Below are 21136 nucleotides of genomic sequence, written 5' to 3'. Positions count from 1 at the left end.
ATAAGAACAACCCTCAACACAAGTAAATCAAGCATAATTTTCATGCATTATTGTTAGATTGGTCTTAATTTTTTTGAAAATTTAGCCGGTAAGAATATATTTGATGCAAATCGAAAACTTTTGGGACAAAATTAAAATAAAATAAAATTTAGAGGTGTTTTTGAAATTTTTGTCAAATTTCAAGGACAAAAAGTATACTTTACCCAAAAAAAATATTTTGAGATAGCTGATAAATTATTTTTTAAATTTGTGAACGACAAAAAAATACCCCATATATTTTTAAATGTAATAAAAATATTCTAAAAATTTATAAAATGAGACAAAAATAAAAAAATATTTTTTTATAAATGATAAACAAATTAAATTTTATATTCGACTACAGCTTGTGCATTTAATCCGAAATTTTATAAGAAAATTTTAAAGGACATCCCTCACCCATGAATCCTAATTTTCTAATCTGAACTTTGAAACAGCTTCTTTCACTCTCTCTCTGAAGTATTCTCATTCATTTTTCTAAACTCTGAAGAACTCTCTCACCTTCGCTCAACAAGCTCTCTCACGGTGTCGCGCTCAAACTCTCTCGTGACTCGTCTCTAGTCTCTCACTTCTCTCTCAGTCTCGCACTCAATTGTCTCGGAGAGGTCTTCATGTTCTGTGTTGTCACCATCTCGCACTCAATCGTCGTCTTTTTTGCGTTCGTCTTTGTCAGCGGAAGAATCAGACAGAACCAGCATTTAGTCGTTATTGAAGTAAGATGGTTTGATGAGGAAGAACACAACTCAAATCTGATGGCAGCAAGATTTGTAACAGATGCAGCTGATTTAAGTCTGTCATTACTAAGAGAATTTCAGTCATTTTACAGAATATAATTTTGTTGCTGTAAATCATCTTTGTAGTTAAATTTTTTGTTGTCATAAATCATCATTGAACTTTAATTTACTTATTGTGTTATGTTTTTCTCTCTTTATTTAAATTGAGAAAATATTTTGTATTAGTGACTAATTTGTTATATATTTTTGTAATATTAATTGTGTTTAAGAATTAATACTTAATTTTTGTTAGTGTGTTTGTAAAGAGATATTTTTAAACATTTAATTTTAAGCTTATTTTTTTATAATTTTACATTTATATTTAATTAGATCGGGTCAATCGGTATAATTAATAATCCACCAGTTGAACTAGTGACCCGATAACCCAATCGTACAATCGGGCTAATTACCAGTTCGATTCTAATAACTATGTAAATTTAGACTTATTTTTTATTAATTTTTTTTATTATCAATCATTTTCGTTAACAGTAAAGCCATCAACAGCTAACACAACTATTGGGCCTTCTAACCACTAACAATAATGACACAAATAATGGAATTTAATTATTAATTAGTTGTTTTTAATGCAACCACCTAACCATATCTTAAAACTTAAATTAGGCAAAGGAAGGAGAGATATTGGTCATACTACTCCTCGTTCCTTATATAAGGTCCCTTTAGGTTTGAATTACTATAATCTCATCCTTATCAAGTAATAAGCTAAGCAAAGTTTCTAATCTAGGGTATATATACTACTCTCAAATTTGAGTCAACATCAATTAAAACCTTGCCTTATTTTATTTTGTTTTTTAGTATTGATTTTATTTGATGAATTACTAGAGAAAGGAGAGAACTTGATTGTAGTGGAGGATGTGGAAGTTGAAGATTGGTGAAGGAGGAAAGGACTTGATTTCAGCAAACAACTTTATAGGAAGACAACATTGGGAGTTTGATCCAAATGCAGGAACACCACAAGAACATGCTCATGTTGAAAGGCTTCGTCAAGAGTTCACTAAAAATCGTTTTTCAATCAAACAGAGCTCTGACCTATTAATGAGGATGCAGGTTTTTTTTTTTTTTTAAATAGAAGTTTCAAATACAAAACTATGTCTTATATTAGAACTTACAAGTTTTATAGTATTCCTATAGTATATATATAATATTTTTCGATGACATTTTATATTAATTATTTATCGATGATTTGTTCTTTAAAAATATTTAATTAATATTAAAAATTATTCATAAATTATTATATTATTTGTGTATATTTATATATAATATTTCACACATTTTTTAACCAAATAAATCAGTATTTAAAATAATTAAATTTTTCTTAGGAGAATATAAATAAATCAACCACAATAAATAATAAAAATTTATGAATACCAATAAATACGTATTTTTATGCAGTTGATTGCTGAATTTTTGTGTTCATATATATATATATATATATATATATATATATATATATATATATATATATATATGTTTTGCATGGTTGTTTATTCTCTCTGTATATATTAAAAAGGAGTTTTAATTATGATTTTTTTAAATAATAATACAATTCAATCATTTAACTGATAAAAGCTAATAGTACAAAATTATTCTTAGTATTAAAATGGTCCAAGCAAGCTAGTTAATAGTATTAGGCTTGATTTAGTAATTTTTTTTAAAAGGGTATTTATATCACTATAATAAAAATATTATATGTCTTATTTAATTTATATTTTTGTAGTAATTATATATTTGTTATTATTAATATATGTTATAATAATAATTATATATTATATATTTTTTGTAGTCACTAAAAAGCAGGTCATTATAGACAATTATATAATTGTCACTAAAAATTTCTAACGACAAAGTATAAGACGGCTGATGTATAATTATCAGTAAATATATTGACGGTTATTTTTATTATCATTATTAAAAGTAAACTAAATAGTAATTAAAAGTATTTTTTTTTTGTTAGTAGTGTATTTTTAAAAAATACAAAGATCTCGTTTTATATTTAGTTAAAAAAATCATGTACTTAATTTATAGCATTTAAAAAATAAGAGTATTTTAAAAAATACTAAAAAAACTATTTTTTAAAATTAGTTTATATTTATTAAAATTAAAAAAATTTAATATAATATTGTATATTAATAAATATCTAAATTCACTCTTATATTTATGTCTCTATAATCTTTTTAAATTTAAATGTCATTTTATCAAACATATTAAAATAATTGTTATTTTTTGTATTTATTAAAATTAATTTTAATTTAATTAACTAAACATAGATTATACGATTTAAAAAAATATATCTTTTAAAAATCAGATTCAATAAACTACTCTCAAAAAGTAAAATTTTATCAATTTGATACTAGTAATAAGTGGTTGATGCTTGACGGACAAAATACAGATGTGAAATAAATACAATCTACTATACATATTAAAAGAAAATTAAAAACAAAGAAAAGAAAAAGAACAGTCAATGTAATAATCACATCCACTTACTTCAAATAAAGTCAGTTTTATTTAGATATAGAGGTGGAAAAAAATCAGATAGTCTGTTAGAAGTTCATAATTTAGTCTGTATTTAGTTTGGTTTAGTCTGTATTTAGTCTGACTTAATCTGATCTTTTATAAAATAAACAGAGGCTCAAATTTTTATAAAAATTTTAATATATTAATAGGCCAAATCTATATTCATTAATTAATTTTATTAATTAATTTTATTAGTTTGTCAGATCTATTTAAATCTATTAACACATAATTATATATATAAATAATTTATTTATTATTAATAAAATTATGAGATATTTTAAATTTATTATATTTAATTATAAATATTTTAAAATTTAAAATTCTTATAAGTATTAAATATGATATATTAAATATAAATAGTTTTATTAAAAATAATTTTTTAAATAATATTTTTATTTTTATAAAAAAAATTAACAATAAAAGACTTCAGGTCAGACCAGGTTGAATGACACGCCAAGTTTAGTACTTTAAAAAAAATCTATATTAGACCTCAGACTTAAGCTAATTAACTACCTGACATACATAAAGTCTGACCTGTTTTCTCCCTATTTAAATAGTATTTCGTTAATCGAACATATTTAATAATTAAAAAAATTAATAAAAAATAAATAGAATTTGTCTTATTTTATATTTATTAATTATTTATATTAATATTTAATATTAAATAAAATAAAATTTTATCTTTTTTGTTTATCTTTATAACATCATATCACCGCTCATTAATAAATGTTTATAACCTAATAATAAATCTTTGGTGGTAAGGTTTCTTTTGTGAAAACTAGAAAAACTCCAAACTTCAAACTCTAATACTGACCTCAAAATCGTTATCCAGTAGCATTACCTAGACTCTAAACATAAAAACTCCAATCTAAAAACAGCGGCAAAGTTTATTTTCAAATTATTGTGAGAAAATAAAAGAAGCAAAAGTATTCTTATTATTGTATATATCTAAAACAAGCAACATATTCTTTTTTCACAATACCCTAAAAATAAGAAAATTAAAATTATTAATTATCCAAAATTATTATATTATTTAATACTAATTTCTTAGCTTCACTTTTCAAAAATGAAACAACTCAAACAAAACAAAAATTCTGAAACTGGCGTTTGAATTTTCTTCTCAAATCAGTCAATAGGCGTAGATGACTAGATGGTACGAGAACTATGACATGTATGTAGCTATCTAATTCATTATTTAAAAAACATGTCAAACTTATTTTTTATTGGTAAAACAAAAAATATATACCCTGATTGTTAAGTTATATTGATTTTATAAATACTTTTTATTATGGTTGTTTTTTTCAAAGAAACAAGTTACAATAGCATTCACAGTTACAATTACTAGGAGAGAGTTATCCTTATCGGCATATTATTATTATTATTATTATTATTATTATTATTATTATTATTATTATTATTATTATCTAAAAAGTTAAAACATATATGAACAAACACAAAAATGATTAAATTTCTTCTGGCACGAATCTCTTTTTTAATTTTTGGGGGGTTTGAAGTATCAAATTTTGCATAAATTTTTTTTTATTTTATCTTTTATTTTTTTATATAATAAAAATAAATTTCTAATTTTTTTTAAATAAAGATTCTAATATGATGTAGGTAACATTAAAATTGTTGAAAAATAAAATTGACAGATACTTTTTGTCCCACCGAAAAAAGTTAACTTTAATAATAATGACGGTAATATTAAAAAAAATAAAAAAATAATTAAAATTTATTTTATTTAATATTTATTAATTATTATAATAATTAATAAATATTAAATAAAATAAATTTTAACTATTTTTGATTAATTTTTTTATTACTAAATATTTCTGTAATAATAAGTAATAACTTAACTCGCACACATGCAGCTAAGAAAGGAGAACAAATGTGGAGAAATTTCAGCGGCAGTGAAAGTGGGAGAAGAAGAGAAAATAACAGAAGAAGCATTGCTTACAACAATGAGAAGATCTCTCACTTTCTTTTCATCCATTCAATCACATCAAGGTCACTGGCCTGCTGAGTTTGCTTGCCCTTTGTTTTTCATTCAACCCTTGGTGAGCCTAATTATGCCCATTATTTAAAATATTGAGAATATTAATAATTGTAATTAATTGTATATTTTTATTATAACGTAAAATGATAAATAAAATTTTAAAGATTTACATTTTGAAAAGATTAATCTTTAAAAAAATTAACAATAGTCTTATAGAATAACAAACATAAATAAGTTAGTTTAAAATAAGATTTTTTTACTTTAATTATAGAAGTTAATTTGAAGATAGTGTAAAAATCACTATTATCTTCACATATGCTATCTTAAAAAGACTTTATTATTAATTTTTTTAAGATTAATCTGATTAAAGTGTAAATCTTCAAGAATTTATTTATTATTTTACTCTTTATTATATACTCAAAGGGAACTCAATATTAACAAACATTTTGAATTTGATCATAATTCATAAAATTGTTAGATACATAATTATTCATGTTATCAATTTAAATTTTTGAGAAAAATGACTTAATAATATGGTATAAAAATTTCTATATCTGAAAAATTTATTATTCGATCTTTGTTGAATTTTAAAAAAAAATAATATAAAAAAAATAAAGTCTATACAAAAATTTAAGTAAATTTAAAAAAAAAATTCTTATTTAAAATGATGTATTAAAATTATAATTATTTATATTATTTTTTTATCCACTTAAATTTTTGAGAGAAACAGTTTTATAATAGAGATAACAATATATTTTGTGATCAATAATTATTTATCATTTTGGCAATCTCGGCCGGTGACAAAAGAAGTATATTAATCACTAATATTAATTGTGGATAAAAATAAGTGTATGTGGTGCAGGTAATGATACTATACATTACAGGACATTTGGATGTTGTTTTAGGAGCAGAACATAAGAAGGAAATTATTCGCTATTTGCATGTATAACCATCAGGTACAAAATTTACTATATTATTTTTAAATATATGTATCAAAAGAATAATGATAGAGAATCAATTTTTATCATTAATATGACTATTTTTTTTAATTATTTTATTTATATTAAATTTTATACCTTAAATTATAAATATCTAATCTAAAATCTTAAATTATAAATTTAAAATTATTTTTTTCAAAAGTTGACTTATATACTTTCTCATTGACCGAATAGTTCTCAAAAAGTTTAATTTTCACTATGCTATGCAACCATTATGTGAATATTCAAATATGAGCCCAATCTTATTGTTATTTCATCTTGTTGTCTCTATACTGGATCAGCTCTAAATGTCTCCAAATCTTGATATATTATCCAACAAAGTCAATTATATTCAAACAAAAGTGACACAACATAGGGAGAATATCGTTAATTATCTCGCAATCATTATTAGTTAGTTATTGATGCTTTGAATATATATGGTGAGACAGAACGAAGATGGTGGCTGGGGATTCCATATTTTGGGTCACAGTACAATGTTTGGATCAGGATTGAGTTACATTGCATTGAGAATACTTGGAGAAAAACTTGAAGATCATGAAGACAAGCCAATGGCCAAAGCCAGAAAGTGGATACTTGACCATGGTGGATTAGTGGCTATTCCATCGTGGGGGAAGTTTTGGGTTTCGGTAAATCTATTATTACTTATTAAGACGTTAATCAATTGATGAGGAGTGTAATAAATAAATATATATACATGCATGTTAATATTAATATTAATAATTTACTATATTTACCAAGATTGGAGAATTGGATCGGTCACTTAATCAGTTATCAAGTGACTAATTCAATAGTTTAATCGAATTGTGATTGAATCGATTTAATTAAATATAAAATAAAATTATTAAAAATTAATATAAATTAAAATTTTAAATATTTAAATTTAATGACTTTTAAATTAATAAAATTTAAAATTTTATATAATAATTTATTTATAATTTATCATTAAAAATTCATAAATTCAAATATTAAAATTTATGATTAAAAAAAATTAAAACGCATATAATTGACAAACACGTTATGTTTTACCACTAAAAAGAATCAACAATAACAAACTAATTTTAAACACTACTTACACAAATAATTTTTAATTATTAAATCCAAACATACACAAATTACATACAGCTAACAACTAAGTATGAATTATTGAACACAAACTTACACAAAATTTATATTCACTTTAGTAACAAACCAATAATACATACAATCTTAGAATACAAAATTACCAATTACATAGAAATTACAAACTCAGAAGTCAGAATTAAAATTACCATCAATAATCAATAAAATTATTTTAGAAAAATTAACCTAAACAAAGAATTATCAAGAATTTCAGAAATTAACAAGAATAATTAATTAACTCATAAGTATAGATTAATAATAATTAATTTCAGAAAAAATAGGATTGAAGAAGTAATGGAGGAGTGCTCACTGGAGAAGAAAAGATGGCCGACTAGTCGAGCGGCAGAAACGTTTACGAGGAGATAACGGCCGAGCAGTTAAACGGAGGTGATGGCCGAGAAATTAAATGAAGATGACAGCGAAGAGGACAAGCAAGCAGAAACGTTCGCGTTTACAGAATGAGATCAAAGAGAGAGCTTCACGACGGCGATGAGAACAAGGTCGAGCAGACATCCGTGACAGTGATCAGAAGAACTCCGAGAGACCTTCGCGACAATAGCATGCTCTGTATGACACAGTGCCAGTAGCGACGGCATCCTCTGGCTGAAGAGAGGAGTTCGGCCATGGCAATGGAGAAGGTGGCTATTAGGGTTGCTGATGGTGAGTGTGAAACGACTATTGAGAGAAATAATGGGGAGGAGGTGTTCCGATGGCAATAGTGAATGTGGCTTCTAGGGTTGTTGAAATAGCACCCTCTCGCGTTTTGTTCTGTTTTTTTTTTTAATATATAATGGAATAGTTAACTGACGGTTAAAAAATCAGTCTAATTTTATCGGTTCATCGGTTAACTACTGGTTGACTGCTTTTTTTTATCATTTTTTATAGAACGGTTTTTGACATCAACTGAACCGATTAGAAGACTGGTTCTCAGTTAACTCGATCGAATTGGTTGATCCGGTCTATTTTTCAGAATATTGATATTTACTAGATAAATGCCACATTTGAAAATGAACACATATATACATGCATGTTAATATAATTAAAAATATTATTTATACACCAAAATCAGTCACTACACTACTAAAAAAATTACATTTAACGACAATAAAAATAGTTATTAATATATTTATTGAAAATCAAATATTAGTTGCCTTATACTGCTGTGTCGCTAAAAAGTTCTAACGACAATTATATAATTATTGATAAATACCTTTTTATTGGTCGTAAAAAATACATAATTATTATCGTTATAACAAATAGTAATAACTGCAAATATATAATTGTCAAAGATATATATTACATAAGAAATATAGTAATTATTATGTTATTGCCATTAAAAATTTGTCATTAAAAACTTATTTCTATTATAGTGCAAAATCAATTATTATATATTTGTACATAAATATATGTATAATTTAATTTATTTTTATTATATATTTTATATTTTAATATATATTCTACACTAATAATTAATTTTTGTGATTAATTTTAATATACTTATCGCATTGGTTGATTAATAATTTAGTATACTTAATTTATTTGGTGGAAGGTGCTTGGAGTTTATGAGTGGTCAGGTTCCAATCCATTTCCACCGGAGTTATGGCTTCTACCCAAATCTAGCCCTATCCATGCAGGTTCGGTCAAGATAAAAATTTTGAGTTTCTATAATTTCTTTTTTGCATGAGCATTATTGCTAAGACCAGTACTTCCTTATATGATAATAGGTCACATAATGAGCTATTGTCGCTTGGTTTACTTGCCCTTATCATACGTATATGGCAAGAAATTTGTGGCTCCCATCACTGACTTAATCAAGTCTTTAAGAGAAGAAATGTACATCCAACCTTATGATCAAATCAACTGGAATAAAGCCAGAAATACTATTGCTAAGGTCAATATACAAACTTTAATTCTTTATTATTTTTTCTGATGAATAATGTTAACTAACTAACTTTTTTTTAATCAACATTAACTTTTTTAAAATTATTTTATTTATTTTAAATTTTAAACCTTATATAAAAAACTTTTAAATATAAATTTTAAATTATAAATCTAAATATTAAAGTTGACTAATGTTGATTAGTTGAAAGTTAATTTCTTATATTTTTCTTTTTTTTTTCTTTATTTGCAAAAATATAGGTAATCAATTTTTGGTTAATCAACATTAGTCAACTTTAGTATTTAGGTTTATAATTTAAGATTTGTAGTTAAAAATTTATGATTTAAAGTCTAAAATTTAAGATAAACACTATAATTTTAAAATATTGGCTGATCTTGGTTGAAAAACATTAGTTATCTATCGTTACTTAAAAATTATTAATTACTTAATTGTTTATGTTTTAGTTTTGCTTAATATAAAACATAGGTTTTAAGGTCATATATCTACTATATACCCTACAAAACATTCCTTTGGATATAAAATTACCATCAAATTCATGGTGAACGGGATGAAAATGTATAAATTTGATGAAGTGTCAAACAATTAGACAAAACTTTACTAGAATGTTTAATTCAAATTTTGAAAAACTTTACCAGAAAATGATTATACATGTTACTATGGCTTTTTGAATCTGAGGAGACTAAATTTTTTCATCACCTAAGTTTTGTATGAGACTGTTTTTGATGTATTTACAGAATAAAATATTACACATTATTATATAATTATATTTATACTTTTAGATAATTATTTATATCATTAACATAAAAAATAGTTATTTTTATTAATGTAATATTATATAATTATTGAATATAAGTATAAATTAAAATTATTTTACACTGTTTGTGAATCAAATTAAATTATTTTTTATAATAAAAAAGCTATCCATATACTCATCTAATTTTTCATAATAGAAAATTATTTATGAAATGAGATTCAAATTAATGAGATGCAATTTCAGGAGGACATCTACTATCCACATCCTCTAATCCAAGATATGTTTTGGGGATTTCTTAATCACGTTGGAGAACGTTTTCTAAACACTTGGCCGTTTTCCAAGCTTAGAGAGAAGGCATTAGAAGTCACAATGAATCATATAAAATATGAGGATGAGCTTAGTCACTACCTTTGCATCGGAGTTGTTGAGAAGGTATATTTATAACAATTATACTACCCATTAAGTATATTTATTGGTATTTTTGCACCAAATATGAAATCTTATATGATAAGTATTTTTTATATACATGCATGTAGCATAATTGTTTTATACTATAATTTCAGTTCCAATATCGGTTAACATAACTAATTGTCCATGAATGCAAATGAAAGGTTTTGTCTTTGATTGCACATTGGGCTCATGAGCCAAATTCAGAGGCATTCAAACTTCACTTAGCTCGAATCCCTGATTACTTTTGGGTTGCTGAAGATGGCTTAAAAATTGTGGTTAGTATTGTTCTTCTCTAAAAATTAAAGTACATTTTGGTTTTGTAAGAATAGAGAAGCTTAATAATTAGATAATGGATAATGCAGTGTAAGTCTTGTTAAATTTTTACTGTTGAATGTTTTTTTATAAATTATAAGTTTCAGTCATTTAATAATTAGATTATTTCATATTATCTTAATAATCAAAGTTATGAAATTTAAAAATTCAAACGTTAAATATATATTTAATAGTCAGTATTTATTTATATTTTCAAAATTATATTGTATATCACAATAATAAAAATAGTGTGTATTTTAGTATGTTTATACTACAGTGACTATAATTTTTTAAAAAGTATTACTAAAATTATTTTTATTATTTAACAATATTTTTAATTTAAAAAATAAAAAATATTATCAAAATATAAAAATATTATTTTAATGTTAATAATACTTGTATAACTATTATATTCACCGAACCAAGTTTGGTTGGTCTAGTGGTTAGCTCACTAGTCTGCTTAAGCAAGTATATCGAGGGTTCAAATCCCGCCTTGTGCATGCAGCAACTCATTGGCCAGTGGCAAACCCTTAAATAGAACTCAGTACCGCGACGAATTAGTTCTTGGTCTGTCAGGTTGGGGGATACCGTGGGAAACAAAAAAAAAAAAACTATTATACTCACCGTAGTAATTAAACATCTAAAATCTACCAATAAAAGTATATCAAATTTTATAATTGGATCGATGTGAAGAATATTTATAAAAAGTTAGCCAATAATAGAAATTATTTCGAGAGAAATATGGTAGTTCTAATTGAAACTAATATACTTGGGCACTAAACTGATAAAAATATATAATGCCAAAAAGCATACATTTCGTTTATGATAGATTCATTTAAATTCAATACAGGCCCTCGGTTGTCAAATGTGGGATGCAGCATTTGCGGTACAAGCAATAATTGCATGTAATATGAACGAAGAGTATGGATATGTACTTAAGAAAGCACATGACTTTATAAAAGCTTCACAGGTAATAACAAATAATCATTTATCACTTGAATAATATAATATTTGTGCCTTAATCAATAACATTATTCATGTTAATCAAAGATTCGTGAGAATCCAAAAGGTGACTTCAAGGCAATGCATAGACATATATGTAAAGGGGCGTGGGCATTCTCAATTCGTGATAATGGTTTACAAGTTTCTGATAGTACTGGAGAAGCATTTAAGGTTAGTTCAACCATATTCTACTAAATAAATGTGTCACGTCAAAGTTTATCCTTTTTTATTTTTGTGTTTTTTTTTCTTTTAAAAATGTTTTTGTGTTAGTTAAGAAAAATTCAGAATTAATATTCAGCTAAGTCTATAAAATTATTCCGGTACTTTACTCTGGCTTTTAAATTTTAATTTATTCAATTTGATTTTTAATTTAGCATTAGTGGAAACTTACGTTAGTCTCTAATTTAATGTTTGTTACGAAATCATTAATAACGTGCTGAAATAAATTAACAACTATTCTGTTAAATTTTTTTAATAATTATCTGAATTGGCAATTAGAATTTTTTTTAATCTCGATTTACTCCCTACGAAGTATCTAAAAAGAAAAATTCTTAAATGGTCTCTGATAATTATCTTAAAAGACAATGAGATTTTTAACAAAAAATATATTCAATTTAGTTCTTGAACTTTATTTTTATGGGACTAATTAACCTCTATATCAGTGTTTTTTTTGTTTTTTTTATATGAACTAATCAGTCTCATAAAAATAAAACTAAAAAATCAGGTTGGATATTTTTTTGTTAAGAGCCTTATAGCCTTTTCAAAATAATTTTCAGAGATCGAGTTGAGTATTTACTCAATCTAGTTAGTTTTTTTTTATTATACTAATAAGTCACCAAAAAATCATACGTGATAATAAAAAATATATATATATAATCTTATCTTATGTGTATAGTATAATATTCTATATACAGTCACATACTAAATATATAATAATGTAATTTTATCGAGCAATAAAATATTATCTTATGATAAGTCGGGCTTGACAGGTAGTAGGTAATTAAGTCTATTAATTAAGAAAATATATAAAAAATAATTTTTTAAACAATTAATATTAATCAAATTTTTTATCATAAAATTATTTCTTAAAAAATATTTAAAATTTAAAATTAAAATTTAAAATCTAAAATTAATATTTAGAATTTACGAACTAACATTTAGAATTTAAAAATATTAATTGATGTTAGTTGAAATTTTTTTTTTTTAAATTAAATTCATTAATTATATATTGTCACTGTACGTAGAGGGTGAGGGGTTTGGTTTTGCTTTTGTTGTATGTGGGTTTTAACTTTAACTCGCATTAAATCATGATATAAGTATGAAAATGTAATTACTTAGGATATTACCATGAGACATATACGTAAATTTTGTCTACTAAATTGTGAGAAGAGAATAAATTTTATATACGGATATAATACTTAATTCTCTTTCATGATTTAAATTGATAAAAAAAAGATAAATATATATAAAATTAGTTTAGAATAATCTAATAATATTAATATGCATTTATTTTATGTAAATTTTCCTTAAATTTATATGTAGGCTGCACTTCTATTGTCAAAATTGCCAACGGAACTAGTTGGGGAGAAAATGGAAGAACAATGTTTCTATGATACTGTGAATGTGACTCTCTCTCTACAAGTATGTCGTTATATCATCGTTTTTTATTATTAGGGTTAAGTACGATTTTGGTTCTTAAGGTAGGGACTAAAAATTGTTTTATTTTCAACTTTTTTTTTTGCTATAAAATGGTCTCCAAAGTTTAACTTAGCTTTAAGAAAAAACTATCAAAAGTACCCACGAAGTTTATAAACGCTGACAAAAGTATCCATAAACTAAGGAAATTAATGATGTACTCATAGAAGATGGGTTTCGTATGACAATAGTATCCAAGCCCTAATTTTTTTGTTAATTTTTTAATAAAATTCTCAAACTACCCTCACTCTCAACCTCAACTCACTTTTTCAACCTTCTATAACCCAACTTGTACCTTTAAAATCTTTGTCATGAAGTCAAAAACTATTCCTATAATAGACCAGGCCAAAATCAATGGTGGTGGTGGTGGTAGAGGACTTCGACCGATTCCTAACAGATAAATTTAGTATGGTGAGCTCTTTTCCATTTTTTTCGCTAATCCCTTCACACAAAGAAAGCCCTCAAATTAAGAAAAAAAGGAAAAAACAAATGAAAACTGTTCCTTTATGATTCTTTCTCTGATTTTTCATCGGTATTGATTGATTCTTTTGTTAATCTCAGCGCTGCAATCCTCTGTTGCGTTATTATCCAAAATTTCCACCATAAAAGGTTCATTTCATCTATTGTAGGAGTAGTTTTGGACTCCATGGCAAGTTTTAAAGGTGCATATTGAGTTATGGAAGATTAAAAAAGTGAGTTGAGATTGAGGGTGGGGATAGTTTGGGAATTTTATTAAAAAATCAACAAAAAATTAGGATTTGGATACTTTTGTCATACGAAATTCATCTTCCATGGGTACATCGTTAATTTTCTTAGTTTATGGGTATTTTTGTCAGCTTTCGTAAATTTCATTGGTACTTTTGGTAATTTTTCCTAGTTTTAAAATCAATTTAATTTTTCACACATTGCAAACAATTTGGTGAAAGTTACAAATAATTTTATTGAATTTCAACTGCAGAGTAGTAATGGTGGATATCCCGTGTGGGAGCCTAAGATAGCCTTTCAATGGTTAGAGGTAAGAAAATTTAAAAGACATTTTGGAACACAAGATTAATTTAAGAATTTGTTTTAATTGAATAACATAATTTTATTTAATGCAGAAATTTAATCCAACTGAAATATTTGAGAGCGTTATCATTGAAAGAGAGTAAGATTCACCCTTGATTAGACAATTGTTTTAGAATAATTATTTAATTTAGAGGATTAAACTATGATTATTTCATGAGTTACACGTATGTATTTAGATTTATTATGAAATAAAATATGAGTTTTATTTTAATGTATTAACAATGTAAAATATTTTTTATATTTATCTAATTGTATGTATTTTTTGAATGATTATTCACACCGTTAAAATATTTTATAAAACCATTTTATAATACATCAAAACTAAATTCATCAAACATTATAAAAGACAGAGTATACTCTAAGGTTTAATTATTTCCGCGAGAAATTCTGGAACAACTAATTGCCAACATATAACTAATACAACTAATTTGAGTTGATAGCTACGTAGAGTGCACTGCATCAGCAATGCTTGGCTTGGTTATATTCAGAGAGCTTTATCCAAACCACAGAAGAAAGGAAATAGATCAATCAATTTCCAAGTCAATCCATTTCATTGAAACCACACAGAATCCTGATGGCTCTTGGTATTCTTGTTCAATTTTTTCCTATTTTCAAAAAATATAATTATAAGAATAATTCAAAGGTTATAAGCACAATGATATATACAGGTATGGCTGTTGGGGGGTTTGTTATACATATGGCACATGGTTTGCAGTGGAAGGACTAAAAGCAGTTGGAAAGAACTACCATAACAGTCCTGCATTGCGCAAAGCATGTCAATTTTTGTTGTCAAAACAACTTCCTAATGGTGGTTGGGGTGAAAGTTACTTGTCAAGCCAAAACAAGGTCCATATTACTTTTATTTTGCTTTTGAATGATCTATGCTGGATTATACTATACAGAGGAGATAAAAAAATTATCATAAAACTGTTTCTCTCAAAAAAAATTTATGCAAGAGCTTTTTTTTTGGAATTACATGAATATAATCTTTGGCATATTTTTTTTCTCTTTTTATTTTACCTTTTGCTATTTTTTTGGTAGAATAACAAAGATCAAATTCTAAATTTTTAAGTCATAAAAAGTCTGATACTATTAAAGATCACAGTTAAATAGAGCAAACAAAATGTGGTTACACAAATAGCTAAAGAAAATCAAGATTGTTTGCTTGTTAGATCAAAACAAGGTCTACATTACTATCATTTTGCTTTTGAATGATCTATATTGTATTATACTATACGGAAGAGATAAAAAAAAACTCTCATAATAAAACTGTTTTTGTCAAAAGTTTAAGTTGATAAAAAAAAAGTGCATAAATAGTTATATTTTTAACAGATTTCTTCACACAAGTGTCTCTTTTTTTTTTTTTTGAATTACATGAATCTTTGGTATGAATTTTTTTTTTCTCTTTTTATTTTGTTTTATGCTATTTTTTTTCTTTTGGAGGATAATAAAGATTGAAATCTAGACTTTTAGGTTATAGAAGGTGTGATACTATTCAAAATTACAGTAAAATAGAGCAAACAAAATGTAATTAGGCAAATAGCTAAAGAAAATCAAGATTGTTTAGTCTCATGTTAGTTACACATTCTGATATATTGTTATGAGTATTTTCTTGTGATCTAAGCTATTTAAAGTCTCATGTATAAATAGCCTTAGATCGATTAAATACTGAAGGGTATTTACAAATTTGATTAATTAAAATTATTAATATTATTGATATTATTATTAATATTATTAATATTAATAAACGGTTACTAATCGTTTAGTACCATTTGGTTGAAGGGACACAACCTTTTAAAGATTGTGTATGTTCAAAATATTGTGTTTATTGGCTAAAGGGATACAACTCTTTAACGATTGTGTATGTTCAAAATATAGTATCTATTGGCAATAGAAAAGACACAACTATTTGTATACGTAACTAATCATAATTGCTATGTGCAATATGTATAAATAAGTCATTGTCCACTATTTCAAATATACAAGTACTAAGTGTACAATTTACTCAATTATTAAGAGATTTTCTTTGTTTAAGAGAGTTGAGAATTTCTTACCATTGCTAATTAAGAAATTCTTAGGTTTCATTGTATTCTGGTAGAGTATTGTCATCAACCATATAGCAACTAAGTGTGGGGACAAATATCTCTCTAAAGAAAGCGATCTAATCGTGCCTTGAAACCACTACACAAATATAAGATTTTGTCATCTTACCATCTTCATATACCCAACAAATACTACTAACAGATAGAATACTGAAATCATTTAATACACAATTACTGATATTTTTCTTTCTAGTTTTCTTGCATAGCAAGTTTTTTCTTTAGTTCTATTGCTTTCGATCTCACTGCATAATTGTATCTTTGCAACAATTTGCACAAATATAATGTCATGATACTAAATATACCATTTTCATTACATCAGAATTGTACTCATATAAGATGGTTAATTTCTTTGTCAAACAGGTGTATACAAATTTAGAAGGCAACCGCGCAAATATAGTTCAAACATCGTGGGCTTTATTGTCGCTTATCGGTGCAGGGCAAGTAAGTAAAATCTTAAACTGTGTTTGGAACGAGAAACATGATACGATAGAATATTGAGATAGAGAATTTATTTTTTCTTTTTTTTTTTTTTTGAAATGCACATAGTGAAATAATAGATTTTACTTTCACTTAGTTTTTATATCTATTTTGCAAACTGCAATTATCATATGTGATATATAGTACTATACTCATATGGTGAACCCTGTTTTTCAATATATTATTGCATGCATAGTTTCTATTATATAAAGTTTTATTTTGTATCAAAAAGGCTGAGATTGATCCAACACCCATACACCGTGGAATGAAGTTACTAATCAATTCACAACTGGAAGATGGAGACTTCCCTCAACCGGTAATTAATTAATTAATTAACTAGTCCTCTTTATATTTATTTTCTTCATTAGCATTTAGCAGAAAACAATGTATATATTTGTGTGTCATTTACTAATCAGTCATCAACATAATTTTAATACTTTTCAAATACGTATATACAGGATGCCACAGGAGTATTTTTTAGGAACTGCTTCTTGAACTATGCATCGTATCGAATGATATTTCCTATTTGGGCTTTGGGAGAATATCGCAGCAGAGTTTTGCATACATGAACCACTGCATCCATAATAATTTAAATTCTCGAATTCACTCCTACTACACTTTTCTAAGCTGCTTTTATCATAATAATATGGTTGCTTGTCTACAATATGTAAAATGTGTTTCGTATTTCGTATGTATTTGTTTGACTTTGATACAAGTTGTCTTTTCTCAAACATCTTGCTCTATAATAAATTTATATGAATGTTTTATTTAATTGGTCGTACTTTAATAGTCATCCTACTTTTTTTGCCGAGTGAGAATTAGTGTTGAAGGTTGTGTGTGACAATGGTGAAGAGCATGAAAGAGAGCGAGCAATTAGAAAACTTGCTTAGAACGATGAATCCCACTGAATACAATTGAAGTGGCTTAATTTATACAGCACAAACTTCTCCTAACTAACTATCTGCAATATGGCGGGAAACTTAACAACTAAAACTAACTTCACAACTATACTAACAAATTGAAGTGGCTTAATTTATGATATATTTTAAATTTTATCCTTTAAATAGATATATCAAAATCCGTAACATATGATCATAAATGCTAATGTAAGTTATATTAAAATAAATATGAATCACAGTGTCATTAAAATTTATCTGTGAACAAAAATTTTAACACACATAATATTCACTATATTAACTGAAGTATTAAAATTAGAAAATAAAATATTACTTCTTAATACCTGTAGACTAATTAAAAAGTAAAAATATTTTCTATTTCAACCTAATTATATGTGAATAATATAATAAATTCATGTGGGTAAATTCATTATATAATTTACAACAATTATAAATATATCATATTAATATTTATGTGATTTCTTTAAATATAATTATTATCAAGAATGTTGTGTCTACTCCTCAATAAAGGTTTAATTACTCTGTTAGTTCCTATAGTCTTGCAAAATTTTTAATTAGATCCCTATACTTTTTTCCTTTTAATTGAGTCCTTGCACCAAATTTTATTTTTAATTAGGTCTCTATACTTTTTTTTTCCTTTTATTTGGGTCCCTTCACCAATTTTTTTTAATTGGGTCCCTATATAATTAAACCAATTACTGTTAAAAGGGACCTAATTGAAAAAAAATTTTGGTGTAAGGACCCAATTAAAAAAAAAGTATAGAGACCTAATTGAAAATTTCCCAAAACTATAGAGATCAACAAAATAATTAAATCCTTAATAAATTATATATTAATCACAATATGATATACAGCAGAAGAATTAATATTACATATAAATATAACCATTATCATCAAATAAATAAATTCAGTGACTAGCAAAATTAAATATATTCCACTCGCTAAATGATTTTGATAAAACATGGAGTATCCAAGTTCAACAAAACAAAATTGCAATTTTTGCTTCAACTTTGAATCCAAACAAGTGAACAGCAACAACAACAAAACTGAAGCCCAGTTAAAAGCAAAATGGGCCAAATATAATATATCTTTCAAACACATAAATGCTTATATTAAACAATTTAATTAATAACCAACTTGGGTTGGTCGAGTGGTTAGTTCACTCATTTGCTTAAGCAAGTGTAGGCAGTTTGAATCCCGTATTGTGCATACAACAATCCATTGGTTAGCGACAGATTCTTAAATGGAGCTCAGATAAAAAAAAGTTTAATTAACATCTTTTTAAAAAAATAGTTTAAACAATAATATTTATATAAAGTAACTTATAAATAAGTTATTTTGTATTTGATTTTTTATTTTAATTTTAAAAGTACTTATTTTAAAAGATATGTGATAAAAAAAATTTTATTATGAGAGAATTTATTTTTTTTTTAAATTTTTCATAAACACTTAAATAACTTTTTAAACTATTACAATTTGATTTTTTGAAAATTGTATTAGACATTAATACTGTACATTTTCATAGTTAAAAGTAACAAAAAAAATTACTTATAAACCTATCCAAACATACCTATAATAAGCACAATAATAATTTTATAAAAAGTCACTAAAACCTAAAGTAACGCACGTTTTCAATTCTTCATTTTTGCGTTCTTGTTGAACACATGTCTCCGCAATAGATTCTCTCTATTGTTAAAAAAAATTGAGAGTGTAAAGTGTGATCTCTAACTCTTCATTATTTTTTCTCTCATATTTATTCTTAATCCCACTTATAAAATTAATAGTGAAAAATCACACTTAAATCTCTCAATTGTTAAAAAAAATTGAGAAGATCCACTTCCATATAAAAAACAATTACAGCAACAAAAAATTTTGTCAGTAAGTATTATTTATTATTCACTCTTCTCATGATGCATTAATTTTAATTTTAATGACTTTTTTTTATTTCAAAATTCATATTATGCATTTTTTTAAAAATAATTAATCAAAATAACGCATAGTGATTCAATTTTAAAATGACAAAGCAGAGACAATTTTATTCTGATATTACATGTTAGATATTTTATAAAAAATCAATAATTCACGGATTTCCATTTCTTGCTAATAAAATCTTTGATTTAATTTAAAATTTTCAATTCTTTAATCACCAAGTCAAATGAAATCAAGATGTGTTTGTCTGTTATGTGATCAGAATTGGAGACTCAAATTTTATAAAAAATTTTAACAATTATATTCTTTTCATTAAAAAACAGACCAACTACTAATATAATTAATTAATAATTATAACACTACCCAAACTAATTTCTATATGAACAAATTGGACTACAATTATAATAAAAATTCTAACAAAACAAAGAGGGGGGAGAGAGTTGACAGTAACAACCAAAGTCTAGCATGAGCAACAAAAAGTGGAGAGACAGAGAAGACCATGAAGATATGTATAGAAAGAGGGATGGTATTTGAAAAGGAGGAGGAGAAATGTGTCTTGAAGGAAAAGAGGGGGAACAGAACATGTTGATGGAGCCAGTAAGATGTTACTAAGATCAGATGTGAAATTTAAGTCAAAATGAAGCTATATTTTTTTGAATTTTAGATAATGAATTTGCAATACTGGAAGGTAGTATGATTGTCAACAGGGATTTGAAGGGTAAGGCCAAAGAAAAATCGAGATACAAGAAGTATATGGAGATGTTGAAATAATAATAAGATCTTCAAAGTTTAGGAGTTTCACTTGTAGGATATAAAGAAAGAACTATATGGTATGGAGTATATTAGTGTTGATAGTTTGTGTAGTTATTGTGATGGTGGCTCTAAGAGGTAGCTAATTTTGTTTGGATGTTTATGTAGTTTGTTAGGCTGTCTTTTTAGTTTTGTTTTTGTGATCTGGTGTGTTTTTACTTGGCGCTGCCATTGCTAATTGCTATGGCATTGAGTGTTTTAAGTATTAAAAGAACAAAAAACAAAGGAGGTGGGAAGGGAATACGAAGAAAGTGAAAGGAAAGAGA

At 25.4% G+C, this 21136-nt stretch overlaps 1 protein-coding gene across 2 annotated transcripts; it reads left to right on the top strand.

Annotated features, from left to right (window-relative positions):
- The first annotated feature begins 1502 nt into the window (after positions 1-1502).
- Positions 1503-18007, top strand: LOC107644506 (lupeol synthase-like). 2 transcript variants are annotated; one of them, XM_088488594.1, is made up of 18 exons: positions 1503-1874; positions 5213-5398; positions 6200-6293; positions 6764-6961; positions 9004-9088; positions 9179-9345; positions 10352-10540; positions 10720-10833; positions 11721-11840; positions 11921-12043; positions 13415-13513; positions 14526-14582; positions 14668-14714; positions 15076-15219; positions 15304-15481; positions 17098-17178; positions 17447-17530; positions 17673-18007. In XM_088488594.1, the coding sequence occupies exons 3-18, from the start codon at positions 6279-6281 to the stop codon at positions 17781-17783; spliced, it is 1812 nt and encodes a 603-aa protein (XP_088344720.1). In that variant the 5' UTR covers positions 1503-1874; positions 5213-5398; positions 6200-6278; the 3' UTR covers positions 17784-18007. The 2 variants fall into 2 exon arrangements, with proteins under 2 accessions (XP_088344720.1, XP_088344719.1); XM_088488593.1 differs by lacking the exons at positions 1503-1874; positions 5213-5398; positions 6200-6293.
- Positions 18008-21136: the final 3129 nt, after the last annotated feature.

The sequence above is a fragment of the Arachis ipaensis genome, chromosome B5, assembly GCF_059453495.1.
Source record: "Arachis ipaensis isolate K30076 ecotype BB chromosome B5, ASM5945349v1, whole genome shotgun sequence".
NCBI lineage: Eukaryota > Viridiplantae > Streptophyta > Magnoliopsida > Fabales > Fabaceae > Arachis > Arachis ipaensis.
The sequence above is the reverse complement of the archived record's forward strand: the minus strand, read 5'-3'. Positions and strand labels throughout refer to the sequence as shown.

Excerpts from the sequence above, each read along its gene's own strand:
- LOC107644506 (XM_088488594.1), top strand. Across the intron at positions 15,220-15,303 it reads CAGAATCCTGATGGCTCTTG|GTATGGCTGTTGGGGGGTTT; the intron begins GTATTCTTGTTC and ends TGATATATACAG. Across the intron at positions 17,179-17,446 it reads CGCTTATCGGTGCAGGGCAA|GCTGAGATTGATCCAACACC; the intron begins GTAAGTAAAATC and ends TGTATCAAAAAG.